We start from the raw sequence: 15,995 nt of genomic DNA, 5'->3' as shown, positions 1-15,995 counted from the left end.
TTGCTGTTTGAGAATTTGATCTGCTCCTCCCCATGGTTCCTCACACAAGGTTATAATCCTTCGGGATATTTCAATTAGTTGCTGTGAAGATGACTAAGCTAAGATGAGGAGAGAATGAAGACTTCACATGGAAAAGAACCAGCAGGTTCTGACTTGAGCACAGACGTCCTTAGTTCACAGAAATAACGGTTATGTTCTTTAGATGGTTTCTCCACCTCTGTATCCCATAAAACATTTTTTAAGTGAAATTTATATTTCCAGTAAAATCCTTCTCCAAATAGAACAAATTGAATGTTCTTTACGGTTTTTACACAAGCACCTCTTTATGGGTCTAAATTTAAATCCTCAAGAGCAGGGACATTTTAAGCCTGGTCTTTAACCACTGAACAGCATTAAAGGTGTATCACAACTCTTTTGATTAACAGAGAAACCTCTGAACTAGAAGCCAAGCTGAGCAGAGCTGGGTTTGATTTTTTTTTTCTTGAACTAGAACAAAAACCTTCCGTTTTTGTCGTGAGATCTTGGTTGCCTGAGCCTTAAGCAGAGCTGTAATGAAAGTAAAATTTTCAGAAATGAATAAGGATTTGATTGAAAGCTGACATGATATCGTGAAAAATGACCTGGCTCGCTTTAGGTGTGCTTCTGCTTTATCATAGACACTAGTGAATCTATCCTGTTTGCTTGTCAAACGCTCAACCCGGAAATAAACCCACACAGCTTGGCCTATGTGTGGCCTTTGAACATGGCACTTGGCTAATATCCGAGTGGAGCCAGAAGTGGCTCAGCTGATTTCCCCAGCCCCTCCTTCCCCCACAAATCCCTTTCCTCTTCCACAGCTGTCACCTCCCAGTGAGTTTGGGAGCCCTGTGCCCTCATCTGTTCTCCATGTTCTCCAAAACAAGGGATTTCATGTGTAATTGTGGCATTTTCCACGATGAATAAAATTAACTTCTCACTAGGATTTGCCCCAAACCCAAGAATTTAGCTGAAATGGGTATAATAGGGCTCCGATTTTCTGTCCCATTTACATGTGCAAAATATCAATAGTTCGAGGAGGTAAGAGTAGCATAAAAATGGCCAAAGACTTTACTGCTGCTTCTTCAAAGCTCTCTAAAGTTCCCTGACATTTCCTTGGGCGGTTAAGTCCTGCTCTTTCTTTAACTAACTTGACTTCATTTTAGGCTAAATTTGTCATCAGGTTTGAAACAAATGAAACTATTTGTGCAATTGGAAAATAAATTATAAATTAACATATTCTAACTGCACTTATTACTATAATTCTCTCTTTCACTCATAGTATCTACTAATCCATTACTGTGAGTGGAAATACATCTGTATTCCTGACTATGAGATTTTGCCCTCGATGTACAGTTAGTACCTGAATTATACATTCCAAATAAACGATCTAGGTTCATTTAAAAAAAAAAAGCTAACTGCACTTATTACTATAATGAATAAGTAAAGCCTTGTGCATAAGAGACAACTGATACCTTGGGCAAAACATAAGTCAGCTTATGTGGGTCGTGGTCCTAGCTTTGCTGCAGGTTGTACAACCTAGTATGTCATGTTACCTCTGCAAGCTGCAGTCTCCCTACCCATGGAATATAAAGATTCAGAGCATAGACTCTGGAGCCAAATTGTGTATGTTTGAATCACTGGCCACTTGCCAGTTATGACACCTTGAAAAGTCACCTAACCTCACTGTGGCTTGTTTTTTCATCTGTAAAATGGAGATAATACTAGTATCTTCCCCCTAGAACTGTCATGAAGATTAAGGAAAAATATATGTATATATACATAGTGTATACACACACACACACACACTTTATATATATACATAAAGTTATATGAGTCTGGCATATAGTAAACTCTACCTATGTGTTAACTTTTATCATCATCGTTAATGTTATTATCTAAAAGGGAGGAGAGTTTGGACCAGATGATATCTAAAGTTCCATCCCACTATGAAAATCTGTGACTTACTCAGAAGACAGGATTTTCCATCTGAAGTATCTAGCCCTGGGCTGTACTGACAAAGCCATCATGGTTGAGGAGGTGAACTGATTTGTCTGTCACAAAATGAGTTATCCAACTGAGCTCAGAGCAGAAACCAGGTCTCCTAACTCCTAGATCCAAGGTATTTCATCATCCCAGACTGTCTGAGAGACCACACTAGCTTCTTAGCTTTTACTTAGTCTGACCACATTCTCCTCTGCTGAAATGGAGACTTAAAAATAGCAAAGTATCTAAAATCTTACACTTGCCAAATCAAGTATGAATTTTGATCAAAGGCAGCTGGTGAGAATGCAGCCACTGCCCTCTACTGGTCATTGGACATTGCATCATTTGTTGTTGCTCCTAAAAGCAGGACTCAAATAGGGAGGATGGGTAGGGACAATTTCTAGGATGAAGTGAAACAAGAAGATGCTGACCATATTAACTGGAAAAAAAAGAATAATCTGGAAGAGAATACTGTGAGCTTCTTCTCATTTTTCCCCTCCTGAAATTCTCCCTGCTTTGCTGTGAACGCTTCATCATTTTTTTTCATATTTACAAAAATTGAATTTACTATTTACGCATTTGTTTTCTTATTTCTGATTCCCCATTGTTTTTGTCTTTACTCCCCTCTTCTCTTCTCTTCTCTTCTCAAGCATCACTGATTCTGACATAATTTCTCTTTCTCTCTCTCAGTTTCTGTCCCTTTCCTTTAAATTTTTTCTGTTATTTATGTTTTGTTTTTTGTGATATTTACTCATGTTGTTTTCATGTCTGTTGCCAAGTCAGGTTGTTAAGGTTTATTATGTTTCAGTGCCTCTGAGAAGATTCTAGTTTCACCCTAAGTGAACCTGCTCTGTTTTCACACAAACAAATCTGATTCTGTGTGACAAAAGCAGTAACAAATTTCCAGATAAATCGACACTCTTACTAGTGTTGCTAAATTTGCATTCAGCATCATTGTTTTAAATAACTTTCCTATTATATATTCAAGACCCTGGGAGAGGGATCACTTTGGGGCATGGTTTTATATTCTTAGAGTCTTGTCAATTCTTCTTTTAAAATACTTCTTTAATTGTCCTTCCCTTCCATAACAATTATTAGCAACCTATTTCAAGTTCTTAGTCCCTTACATTTAGATTCCAGCAGATTCCAATTAGATTCCTTCTAATTGGTCCTCCTGCCTCCAGCCTCTTCACCCTCCAGTCCACCAGTGACAAACCTGCTTGTTCTGTTTCCCCAAATACAATGTGCAGTATGTCAGCTCCCCCTTGAGAATTCTGCCGACTCCTTTTGTTAATCAAATCCATACTCTCAGTCTCAACATTCAGGATCCTTCAGGATTTGGACTCTTATCTGCCCATAATTCTGTTTTGACACCATCACTTTGTCACATCTTCCTGTCTCCTATAAATGCCATATCTGTTCTTTCATCTACCATCCCTCAAATGTGGAGCTGGTCCACTGGCTTCTGCCTACCAAATCCTCCCCATCCTCCAGGGTCCAATCCAAATGTTCCTCTTCTACCAAGAAGCATCCACTAATTCTCCTCATCTCTCCCTTCCCTGATAGCACCTGTTATCTTTTTTTTCTCTCCTGATATAATTCAACTTCACGCTTTATTGTCTGATGTCTTAAATTGTCCTTTCAGCATGTCTGTACATGTTCACCAGATTATAAGTTCCTAGAGAAACTTATCTGGGATCTATTTCTTTTAATATCTTCAAAATCTGTACACTTCAGTATAATAAGAATAAATGTTTATGTAGCAGATGCTATGTTATCCACTATTCTAAGTGCTCAACTCATTTAATTCTCACAGATGCCCTATGATAAATAGGAAAATAGGTACTATTTTCCTCATTTTACAAATAAGGAGACTGACGCACAGAGATGTTAAGTAACTTACCGAAGATCACACAGCTACTAAGTAGCAGAGCTGAGATTCAAACCCAGGCAGTCTGGCTCCAGAGTCCATCTCTTAACCACCACACTGTATACAGTGACATAGTAGGCTTTCGATAATGCTTGTTCTGCCATTTTTGCAGGAAAAACAAAAGAAATATGTAGTTGTTGTATAAAAAATACCATTTCCTAATTTTTCAAGAGTAATCCTTTCCCAGTCAATGTACGTGGCAGATGTGTCTTCATAAAGATGCCAGGCAGAGGTTGTGTCAGTCATCTTTCACACTTCTGTAGGTCAATGTTATCAACTCCAACATTTTCTCCCAGACGTTGGTATAAAGGCCCAGAAGAAGGTCAAGGTCAGGAGGGTCTTTGAAGACCCCAAGCCTCATTGCTAAATGTTGGTTTTACCTATTCTTCATCCTCATGTCCCAAAATACAGAATGGTCCCAAATTGCTTACTTAAATATGTCAAGATAATTAAAACTGGTTCTGCCTGTTGCTTCATACTTGTTACTTTTTAAATTAGATATTAAGTAGGGAAAACCCTGATTACCCAAAGAAGAACTTAGCTTTTCATGTTTTCTCCTGTTTTCTGCTTAGAACACCTTGCACAGAATATATCTAAATCACATCTGGAAACTTGCCAGTACTTGAGAGAAGAGCTCCAGCAAATAACGTGGCAGACCTTTCTGCAGGAGGAGATTGAGAATTATCAAAACAAGGTAGACTGAAGAATTTTACCTAAGATTGAGGCAATGTTGGGAAGGGTGTTTGTGCAGGAGACTTGAATACAAACAGACCAAAGACGCTTTTCATCAGATATCAGATTTCTGTTTAACAATCTTTCTTCCAGAGCTGATCGCGTTCTTGGGGCTTTGTCGCCTTACTGAGATGCCACAGTGCAAAATTTCAGAAATAGCATACAGATTCTATTGTTCCTATAGCTATACACATATGTCCTATCATTTGTCAACAGGGGGCTAAATTAAGCAGCTTCCGAAAGCCCCAGTGAATCGGGATTTGCCCCTATATCACAATGGGAGATTTCACAGTCTGGAAGTTGATATAAAGTAACCTCAGCCTCATGGTTCCAGAAGTTAAAGAGAAGGAATTTTGAGCATGTGTTAAAAAAAAAATTAAAAAAAGGTTTGGAAGTTATGATCCTAATTCCAGTCTGAATCTAGCAATATGAGCCTGACAAGTATGCTGCCACTTGCCTTTTTCTATAAAACACTGTGATCAACAAATTACCTAAATGGAAGGGCAGGGCTGGAGAAGGGAGACTTTTAATTATCCATTCTGCCTTTAGGAAAAGAAAATGCTGCTGTTTTCCCCAATAACTATAGAAATTCAGGCTTAGGGCGTGTACCGTAGAGATTATCGAAGTTAATCCTCCCCTTTATTTTACATATGAGGAAACTAACATCCCTTGGCACATGGCTGAGAGTGAAGACATCAGGACTAGACCATGAGTCCTGGGTCCTAAGTCAGTGTTGCTTCCACGCTGTTGTATGGGTGGAAATGGCCTTAAACTAAGATTGGGGAAATAAGTGAACAAAAAGATGGATCCAGGTTAGCCTGTAACTAAATTGGAGGGTGGGTATATAAAAGGAATTACACAGGACAGGTTGGGGAAGTAGCAGCACATCACCTTGTGTACCTCTGAGATAGCAGGTAACACCAGCAGCCAAAGCTACAAAGGGAAGCAAGAAAGCGGTAAACAGCAGCAAGGTGTGTGAAATGGGATTCAGAGTCAGAAATGCTGGGATTTGAACCCCAGCTCCAATACCTCTTAGCTGCGAAACCTCTGTGAGCATTTATGTCCATTTATGGAAAATGGAGAAACGTTCCTGTAAAAATGAAATGAGACAAAGATGTCATAAAGCACCCAGCTCCAGCTCCTAGCAGGTGCACAATAAATGTAACTGACTCCTCTTCCCTTCCCTTCCCTTCCCCCAGTAAAGCGGTGTGAAAGTCCCCAAGGCAAAATAATTGCTTAAAAGGAGATTTTACTTTGCTGCTCTCCACGGCCCAGGGTTAAAGCAGTGCTGTACATTGCTTTCCTGGCTCACATTTTCATCTTCCGCTGCGTATATGCTCATAACATCTTCCTCCTGTCCCTTTGCCACCAAAACGGTAAGAGAGGAATTGGAGGAAACCGGGAAGCACTTGGAAGCAATCATTACAACCTAAGGAACTGGCCAACTGTTTATTTTTAAATCCTCTAGCTCTTGGGGATCCATTACCAAGGAAGGATTTGACAGAATAGGAATACTTAAAACAACGGTGTCGAGGGTATGGGTAGCGGTGGATGTTAATGGGTTTCCCTCTTCGACAGCAGCGGGAGGTGATGTGGCAGTTGTGTGCCATCAAAATCACAGAAGCGATACAGTATGTGGTGGAGTTTGCCAAACGCATTGATGGATTTATGGAACTGTGTCAAAACGATCAAATTGTGCTTCTCAAAGCAGGTATGTGCTTTGCAAGTGAATTTTGAGATCTCTTCCTAACCTGCTTTCACCGCCTTATTAAAGAAATGCTGGGTAAGGAAGGTGTCGGGAACAGTTTTTCTCCAAACGATAATAGCTCGGGTTTCTCTTTGCAGAAACTGAGGGTTTTGAATTTTTTTTAAGGTTTTTGAGCTACTTGCAGGAAACCTTGCCTCCATTTTGCCTCTCCTCTGGGTGAAAAGATTAATTTGAAAGACACCTGCATTCCCCAATTTTAACCATCACCTATGTTTCATTTCTATGCCCCAGGTCCTCAGGAGGTTTTAATAAGTTGTTAGAAAGAAGGCTGTTTGTGGAGCTCAGACATCCCTGGCTTTTTGTTTGTTTTAATAACAGGAGTCCATGTTTTTCTAGCAACTCTGAGACTCCGTGTTATTGCAGGACAGAAGAGTGCCAGAGAAGTAATTTGTAGATCAATCTCTCTTCAGTAATACAGGCCTTAGCTTCGGCACAAGTCCTTAATTACGCTAATGAACTCTACCCTTTCACATAGAGAGCCCGCTAGCTAAGCCCAGCTCCATTGGCTCAGAAGGGGGTCTCTATGGTCAAAATCAACTCCCCAAGACAGAATAACCCACCCCGTTTCTGCCTTTGTGCAGGTTCTCTAGAGGTGGTATTTATCAGAATGTGCCGTGCCTTTGACTCTCAGAACAATACCGTGTACTTTGATGGGAAATATGCTAGCCCTGACGTCTTCAAATCCTTAGGTAAGGAAATCTCGGGGTGCTTTGTCTTCAAATCAGGACTAGGGGAAAAGATGGGAGTTGGGGGAAAGCTCTTCTTGAACAAAATGGACATTGGTTTTTTTGGACACAAGAGTTAAAGGATTTTATGCCTATGTTACTTTATAGTTAATCACCATAGAAAATTTACACAGCTCAAATGCCTTTTGTCTGTATTATATGTGAGGGTCTAGAGTTTCATTTTATCTAATTGGTAATCGAAGAAATTTATGTTATATATCCTTCCAGTTCCCTTCCAGATTTTAAGAACCAGGTTTGTAGGAAATATATTATTCAATATGTTAGAGGATGTGGTTTGCTACATAAAATCAAGCAGAGAGCTAAAAGTCTGCCCTTCCAGACCTTGCAAATAACAACCATTAATGAGATATCAAAGAAAGTATAGCTAAGTGAAACTGTGACATATACCTTAAAACTAAATTATTTTAGATTTCTGTAATTTAACTAAAGTGAGATTAAAGTCATTAAGAAGAATGGGATGGTATCCAAGATATGTTAAGTGATTTTAAAAACAGTTAAATGATGGAAGGTGTGTATACTTGAGAATAGCCCATTGACATTTAACTATATGTACATAATATGGAAATCCGAAAGAATAGACACCAAACTTAACCAGTTTTGTGGGGGTGGGTTTTTTATTTTATAGGACTTTCACATTCTGTTTTCAGTTCTATAATAATTATAATGGGGACGTCCCTGGCAGTCCAGTGGTTACGACTCTGTGCTTCCAATGCAGGGGGCATGAGTTCAATCCCTGGTCAGAGAAGTAAGATCCCACATGCCGTGTGGCTCGGCCAAAAAAAATACAAGTTATAACGGTTTTACCACCGTAATGTGTCATTTGTTTTCATTTTTAAGGGCGTTGTACATAAGAGTAGAAAACCAAAAGAATAAGCAAGTTAACATTTTGGTTAGATTATAGCTGTTAGACTCTATTGGTTAAGAGTGTGGGGTCTGAAGCCAGGCAGCTGGCTTTGAATCTCAGGCTGTCACTTCCTACCTGTGGAATCTTCAGCACAGTCCTTTTCTTCCCAAGTCTTGTTTCCTCGCCTTTAAAATGGGGATAGTAAGAATAATAGCTCCCTCATAGGGCTGTTGTGAGATAGTAGAATTCCCAAAGAATCGTCTCAGAGCAGCACCTAACATAGTAATCACACAACAGAAGTTCACTGTCATTATTGTGAATGATGATGGTGGCGATGGTGATGGTGGCCAAACTGATTTTTCTTTTACGATTTGAAAGTATTAAACTACAGAAATGTTATTACTGTTCCCTCTGATCTTCCACTGCTAGATCCCTCTTTACCTTCTTCCATATTTTTCTCCTAGGATAGTAACCAAAATCCTAACCTGTCTTTAATTTTGGCAGGTTGTGAAGACTTTATTAGCTTTGTATTTGAATTTGGAAAGAGTTTATGTTCTATGCACCTGACTGAAGATGAAATTGCATTATTTTCTGCATTTGTCCTGATGTCAGCAGGTAAGATAACCAAATACAATAGTTTTTAAGTTGTCCAGGTAAAGAATTTTTTCCAAGTACATAACTTATAATGGCTATAGGATGTTTAGAATGCCATCCTTGTTAAATGTAATTTTCAGTTTTTCAGATACCAACCCCTGCTACACACATATATATATACAGGTACCCTTTTATGAAGACCTCATGCCATTCTGATAATATCTTAAGAAATGAGAATTGAATAAAATCGCATCTACAATTAACCTCCTCATACCAAGAGAAATGCTACGGTAGAGTAGGTTTGCCCTTCTTAACATTCATCTCCAAGATACTGTGGTTTTTAAAACATTCTACTTTTTCTTAAAATCCACTTGGATGTTATCCACAAGTTTATCTGAATTTAATCTATTCTGTGTTTTCAACCAATACTGCCTCTTGGTGATAATCACTTTTGCAAATTTGCTGTCTTCTTTTTGGAATTCTTAGACATAAAGACTTTATCCCAAATTAACAATCCTTACTTCATTTGGCTTTCTCTTGACAATTTTAGTCGCCTTGGACTGTAAGGCAATTTTTGTATTTGCCAGAAAGACTAGCAGGATTGTGATATGAGTATGTCATTCAGAAACGTAACTATTAGAAAGGCTTGAGGGGCCACGGTGGTTTCATTTCACTTGTCCGAACATGGCCTTAGATTAAATGGCTATCTTTTTGGAAGGGGAGAACCCTCCCTTCCTTCAAGTGTCAGTAAAAGTGAAGAGGCTTAACACTCTGTTTTGTAACTGTCATAGATCAGTTTTCAGCTCCTTTAGGAGCAAATTTTGAATGAGGGGTGCAAGTGGCCTGTTAGTCCCTAACTCTGCATTGTGGTGTAATAATCTGAATCTAGAAGTCAGGAGGAGTTGGGATGTTCTGACACTATGTTGGAAGAATACTAAGGAATATGGTTTTTCATGTTTAGATCGCTCATGGCTGCAGGAAAAGGTAAAAATTGAAAAACTGCAACAAAAAATTCAGCTAGCTCTTCAACACGTCCTACAGAAGAATCACCGAGAAGATGGAATACTAACAAAGGTGAGAGCCAAAGGTTTCCAGTTGACAAGACTGAATTGTCCCTTGCCCAGATCACGCCAGCCACGCTTATAAGTCATCCAGCCAGACCCAAAAATATCAGTAAGCAACAGGCTACTGAAAAGAAAGAAGTATCTCCATTTCAAAAAATTCTCTTGTGCCAAAATTCAAGTTAAATTCTACTTATCATCATTGGTTATAAAGAGTCCTGGAATAATAGAGCAATGGTAGAATTTTTTTTTAAGCATTAATACAGTCTGAAAAATCCTCCACCTATTCCATCAGAGATGGATAGAGAGCAGAGTTAATGTTCTGCATTGATATAAACTAGAGAATTTATCATTTAAATCTTTGATTTTAGAAGAAGGAAGTTATGAAGGATTAAAACAATTAACCAGGATAACCATCTATTCTAATATTAGTTCTAGTTTCGTTAAAGTCATTAGTAATGAACAGTAATCGACTTTTGTATTTCCGTCATCAATTTCTCATTACTACCCTGTATTCAAAGCATAAGGTTTCATTTTTGCTAATTATCTTTTGCAATAAAAATATAATTAGGATGTCAATTTAAATATGCTAATGTCCTTCGGTGCTACTGCTAGTAGTATGTATTTGGTTTTAGAAAAATCATCCCTGTTCTTTCTTGGATTATTTTATGTGTTTTATTGTTCCAGAAGATGATTTGAAAGGTTTGGGTTTTCTTCCTGTCTGTTTTCTTTCTTTTTCTCCTGATAGCTAGGTTAGGTCAGAAGGGGAAATTGGGGGTTACAGTTTTGTTTTTGATTTTGTACCTGTTAATGAGACACTGAGGCAGGATTAGGAAATAGAAGGAAGAAGAACTCTTCTCCATCTTCTTGCCCCAGTGCGAGGATACCATTAGGGTCTTTGATTATCCAGCACACCTAACACACGGCCAAGATTGGTGCTCTGGTGAAAACATTTCTTTGGATTATTCTGGGTGGAGATAATATTTTGAGCTGTACAGTGCTTTAGAGTTTAAAAAGCATTTTTGCAAGTCATGTTATTATACGCAATAGGTAAATAGTCAATGCTGAGACTTCCACCAGGCCTGTTTTTTTTTTTTCAATCAGAGCCTTTTGCTCAGACCCAGAATTGCTTTATTCTAGGCAGAGCTCTTTCTTGAGAAGAAATTTGTTGTCACTGGAGTTGACTAGTACTCATTTTGCATAAAATATGTAGGGGATGCCTGTCACCTCTAGTTGCAGTGACCTCACCTACCCCTGGCTGCCCCCTTGCCCACTTCTCTGTCACCAGTGGTAGAGGGCGGGATTCAAGGATGGTAGGACAGAAAGCGGGTTGGACTAGGAGGAGGAGGTGAGAGACTTGGGTTCTTTTCCTTATGAACATCTTTTCGGGTTACAAATTATTTGTGTCCACAGTCATCTTTAATGTGCACCTGGTATTCTATGGTAGGACTCGGTCATCATTTATTTTTACCATCCTTCTCTTACTGGACGTTTAAGTTGCTTCAGGTGTGTTTCGCCATTGTAGACAATGTTGAAGATCATCCAGATTCCCTGATGTTTGATTCTCACGTCTCTTCTCTCCTGACCCCATGTCCTTTCTTCCACTTACAGTTAATATGCAAGGTGTCTACATTAAGAGCCTTATGTGGACGACATACAGAAAAGCTAATGGCGTTTAAAGCAATATACCCAGACATTGTGCGACTTCATTTTCCTCCATTATACAAGGAGTTGTTCACTTCAGAATTTGAGCCAGCAATGCAGATTGATGGGTAAACGTATCACCTGAGCACTTCTAGAATGTCTGACGTCCAAACAATGAAAAACAAACAAACAAACAGATTAACCGAGACACTTTATATGGCCCTGCGCAGCCCTGGAGCGCCAACACACTGCACATCCTTTGGCGATCGGGGTCAGGCAGAGGAGGGGAAACAATGAAAACAAATAAAAGTTGAACTTGTTTTTCTCATGCATATGATTTCCATTATGCCTACAGATATGGACCCTTTTTCTGTCTCGACTTCTTGATCGTTGACCTCTGTTTACAACAGAAGGCGGGTACTAAAGTCGGAGGATGTCCTTTTCTTGTAGCTCACTGCCCACAGACTTTCCACAGAGTCACCCATCTGTCGGTAACAACAGAGAGTCCAGCACTAATCGGTGACTGGTGTGCTTAGCGGAGGTTGCGGCATTACTTTGCACAACTTGCTCTTTGTCTCATGAAGGAAGTTTTTATTTTTTCACCGATTATTGCCAGTCAGCAGGATGGCACGAAAAGGGTCCGTAGCACTAGCAACAATAGCATTATAATATATTACAGGGTAAATGGGCATGAAGACTATATATAGCTAAAAGAGATATTGTTTATATATTGTTTTAATTAATATAAAATGTAGTTACTGGTGTAGCTTTTCCTGTTGAATTGATAAGGCACTTTCATTTTGCACCTTTTTTCTTTAAATTAAATGCTAGCGTGTTCACTGTCGTGTCGCATGTGCACCAGAAACACAAGTTTAACTGAGAAGGCTTGGAAGGTACGTCGGGAAGTATTTATGCTGCTGTTTACACAATTACTTTGAAAAGACTGGCTGGTCATATCTAGAAATCATGCTGGTGGATTAATTTTTTTTTTTTTTTGCACATGAATTTGGAATTAGAAACGGAACTCTCACTAAATTGTACTTTGTTTTGGGGTAAGTTTAAGGGTAGATGTATTTATGCTTCATACAGAGTTGAATGATTGATTGGTGCTGTGGACTTACACCCTCATGCACAGTATTTTTTAAAAGCTTTTGAAAATGCCACCTCATGGAGGCAGGGGAGGGGAGGCTCATTTTACACAGTTGCATAGTTGTATAGACTCAGCCTCGACTTAGAATTCTTATGCTTTAAGAACAGATAAGTAACCAGAATATTTATCAGAATCTAGCTTTTATTAGAAGAAGGACCCAAAGATTATATCTGGAGCAAAGGCACACTCCCCATGTGAAAACATGAAGCATTTACTTTGCGAATGTTTATGTTCTTGGTATAATCTAGGAACCCTGAGAGTTTATCTCAGAGTGAATGTTTTCTAGACTAACTGCCTCTAGATGGTGTCATTCTAGAACACTGTTCTCCATATTTTATAGTCAGTAGATAGGAGGGCAAAGGAGGTATACGATATTGAACCAGTTTCTCTTATTTAAATATTAAATAATTTAAGCCTTTAAAGTGAAGTCGATGCAAGCTGCAAACATTTACTTTTGTATTTATCTTCACTAGAAAACTGTGGACTATAATTTATTTTATTAAATCTTTAGACGATTGTTTGGCTTTTGTGTTCAGGTGAGAAATATCGAGTTGTTTTTGCTTAATTTTGTGGGGTTTTTTAAAAAATAATTCCCAGTTGGGGAAAGGAGAAGGAACAGTCTGATAGACAAGTGTGCATATGTTAAAATAAGCGACCTTTGGGAATGTAGGCATTTACAGGATGATTTTAGTTACACTTGAAGTGGGATTCAAACTTCTGAAGACCATGTTTGTACAGAAAAGAGAACATCTTCTCGTTGTATAAAGGTGGGAGTTTCCAAGCAGCCCTTTAGAGCGAAGGAGGTGTCTCCTCTACCACCAGGGTCCCTCCTGGATCTTCTGCAGGAATTCGGCTCCTGCTGTCGTGCTGGGTCACCAAGCACGAGTTTCCCAGAGCCCTCCACTCTGTTTTTAACTCCACTGACTTTCTGACTTGTTTCCTGAGGGACTTGGAAAAGGGGAAGGAATTATTCATACAGAAGTGTGTATGAAGCCTAAATAACATCTAAAAAATTTTTTTTTTCAAAAATATAGTAAGGGTTTAACCATAACTAGAAGATGAGAGTAACATGTACTTAAATTTCTTACAAGCATATAAAACTTTATGCGACTTTATATAGAGAGGTAACTATCAGCATATAGTATTTATATTTGGGCAAGAAGGGTTAAATCAAATTTTTAATTTAAATAAGCATAGTTCCTTGAAAGATCAATAGTATTTATACTCTGAAAAGGGCACCATGCTTAGTTCAGTTATTTATTTATCCATTTTTTTTTTTCCTGATGTTCCTCCTTTGGGAGGAAGCAGTGTCTTTTTATTTTGGTTTTGGTTTGTTTTTTGTTTTTGTTTTTTGTCATTCTGATTCACTAAATTTGGGGGTGGTTTTATTAAAGTCTATTAACTTCTTTTTAACCAAAGCTTTCTGAATATGACCAGCCTCAGGTGCTAGCGTATTAAAGAGCAACTAAACCTAATTCCAGTGTCCATTTGTGAAGTGATGAGAGCTAATTGAACTTCTCTGAGGGTGAGAGAGAACACCTTGAACTTAAATTCCTTTTCCCAGAAAGGATTTTGCATGTAACTAATGCAAAAAAAAAAAAAAAAAAAAAAAAGATGCTCTAATCTCAGTAATAGTCACACCATGGTGACATTTCTTTTAGAGTAAACCAAGACACATTTGACATGATGCTGCTACTAGGTCTTTGTGAAAGAAAAACAGGGTGTGGACTTTTAAGACAAAGTACATCGACAGTGTAGGAACAGAGTAGAGAGTAGTAGAGGCGCGCTCGGTGAAATGAGGGAACAACTATTATTCGGATCAAAGTTGGGATCTGAAGTTAAACAATAATTTCTGTTGAAAAAAATATGAAGTGCAGAGAAGGATGTGAAAAACTTTGTATTTTTATTTTCTTATTATAGAAACACCTGTGTGATGACACAAAATACATGGTGATATAGAACAATTACTATTAATCGTTCTTATAATTAAAATTTCATAAACGTAAATGTCCAATAGTCTTTTAAAGATTGGAATCACATCATTGTTATCCCGGCTGCTATAATGCCTTTTATACAATTTTTAAATGTAGGGTAAATAAGGCTTTTGCACAAAGCCTGAATACCTTTGGTTACAATGATGTCCAAATGGTTGCATTATATTGTGAAGAAACTGGCCGTGGTCACAATGAAATCAAAAGTGCAGATGAAAGTGCTTTGGGGGGCAGTTTGCAAATTGTGGTTAAAGCTATGGATTTTTTTTTTAAGTGTTCAGCATCCTAATTTGCTTTAAAGGTGTGGATTTTTTTTTAAGTCTTCAGCATCCTTGTTCACCCTTTCTAACTTAAAGAAAACATGACTTAAGACACTGCTTCTAAGTTTGGTTGTTCTTTATAGTGTGGATATTCAGATCTCTGTGAGCGTATGGGGGTGGGCTGAAGGTCAGGTGAGGAGGGAACGTGTGTGTGTGTGTCTGTGTGTGTGGTTTTCGTATGATGTGTGTGTGTCAAACCGCTTCTAGGCTACTAAGTGTCAATGGAAAAGAAAATGTATTCAAAATACTTAAATCAAAACTAGAAGATGGAAAAAAAAATTTATTCTATACAAAGCCTTGTCTGGACCACTTTAGAGAGACTTCTATTTTTTTAACCCTTCTATAAATATTTGATGGCACTTGAAATATTCCTGCAATAAAATGTGATTTGTGTAAAGAAAAAAAAAGATTTTGTAATGTGAAACAAAGAAAGAAAGTAATGTAATTTTCTAAAAAAAAAAATACAAACAAACAAACTTTGTATTATTTTCTTGATGGAATTTGTCTATCTGTCTTTGGAAAACTTTTTATTTCATTGAATGTGCCATAGTAGAAATACATGTTTTTGGTTTTAGGCTTAAGGAGTAGCTGTTTGTGTTCCGACATTCCAAAATGCAAAACAACCTAGTAGACTCTTTAATGGAAAGGTTTAAGTAGGATGTAAGCTTCTCTCATTGTTGCTTTTTTGCACACGTTCTTCATTCCTCTCTAGTGCAATATGTACATAGAACACTTGCGGGTGTACCTTGATCCCTCAGGGAAAAATACATATTTGTACAGTTTTTTTGGTTTTGTTTCTTGTTTTGTTTTTTGTGGGTTTTTTGCCTTTTGTTTTTGGCTAAGGAATGTCGATTGAATCACTTGTTATTGTTGAGGGGCAGCCAGATAATAATCCTAAAGCCACTGTTTCAGACATTGATTGTTTAAATCATGTGTCCTCCCAGTGCTATTATTTGAAGATAATGATAATAATAAAAAGTTATTTTCTGACAGTTCTTTGTGCTGATTGGTGAAAAAAAAGGGTAAATAAGCACCTTACGATTGACTTACTGTGAATGACAATCCATCTTGATATCAACAAGAGAAGCCCTATCATTTTGGAGTTGGGGTTAAGAGTCAGAAAACAATGTGCTCAGGGATCTTCTAAAACTCTTAAAACAGGGTGGCCAGTACTACTGGGACAAAATTGTGTTTTGTATTGTTAATAGTAATGA

At 38.1% G+C, this 15,995-nt stretch overlaps 1 protein-coding gene across 4 annotated transcripts in view; it reads left to right on the top strand.

The window, feature by feature from the left end:
* Positions 1-15,773, top strand: part of RORA (RAR related orphan receptor A) — a 95,116-nt gene extending 79,343 nt beyond the window's left edge. For 3 of the 4 annotated variants that reach the window (XM_057722652.1, XM_057722650.1, XM_057722653.1), the window contains 6 exons: positions 4,504-4,625; positions 6,242-6,374; positions 7,013-7,120; positions 8,526-8,636; positions 9,577-9,689; positions 11,288-15,773. In XM_057722652.1, the coding sequence (XP_057578635.1) occupies positions 4,504-4,625; positions 6,242-6,374; positions 7,013-7,120; positions 8,526-8,636; positions 9,577-9,689; positions 11,288-11,452 (752 nt within the window). In that variant the 3' untranslated portion in view covers positions 11,453-15,773. The remainder of the gene's footprint in view (positions 1-4,503; positions 4,626-6,241; positions 6,375-7,012; positions 7,121-8,525; positions 8,637-9,576; positions 9,690-11,287) is intronic. The other variant, XM_057722651.1, reaches the window with a different exon arrangement.
* Positions 15,774-15,995: the final 222 nt, after the last annotated feature.

This window comes from Hippopotamus amphibius, chromosome 2 (genome assembly GCF_030028045.1).
Source record: "Hippopotamus amphibius kiboko isolate mHipAmp2 chromosome 2, mHipAmp2.hap2, whole genome shotgun sequence".
Classification (NCBI taxonomy): Eukaryota; Metazoa; Chordata; class Mammalia; order Artiodactyla; family Hippopotamidae; genus Hippopotamus; species Hippopotamus amphibius.
This window is presented reverse-complemented; position numbering and strand designations above follow the sequence as displayed.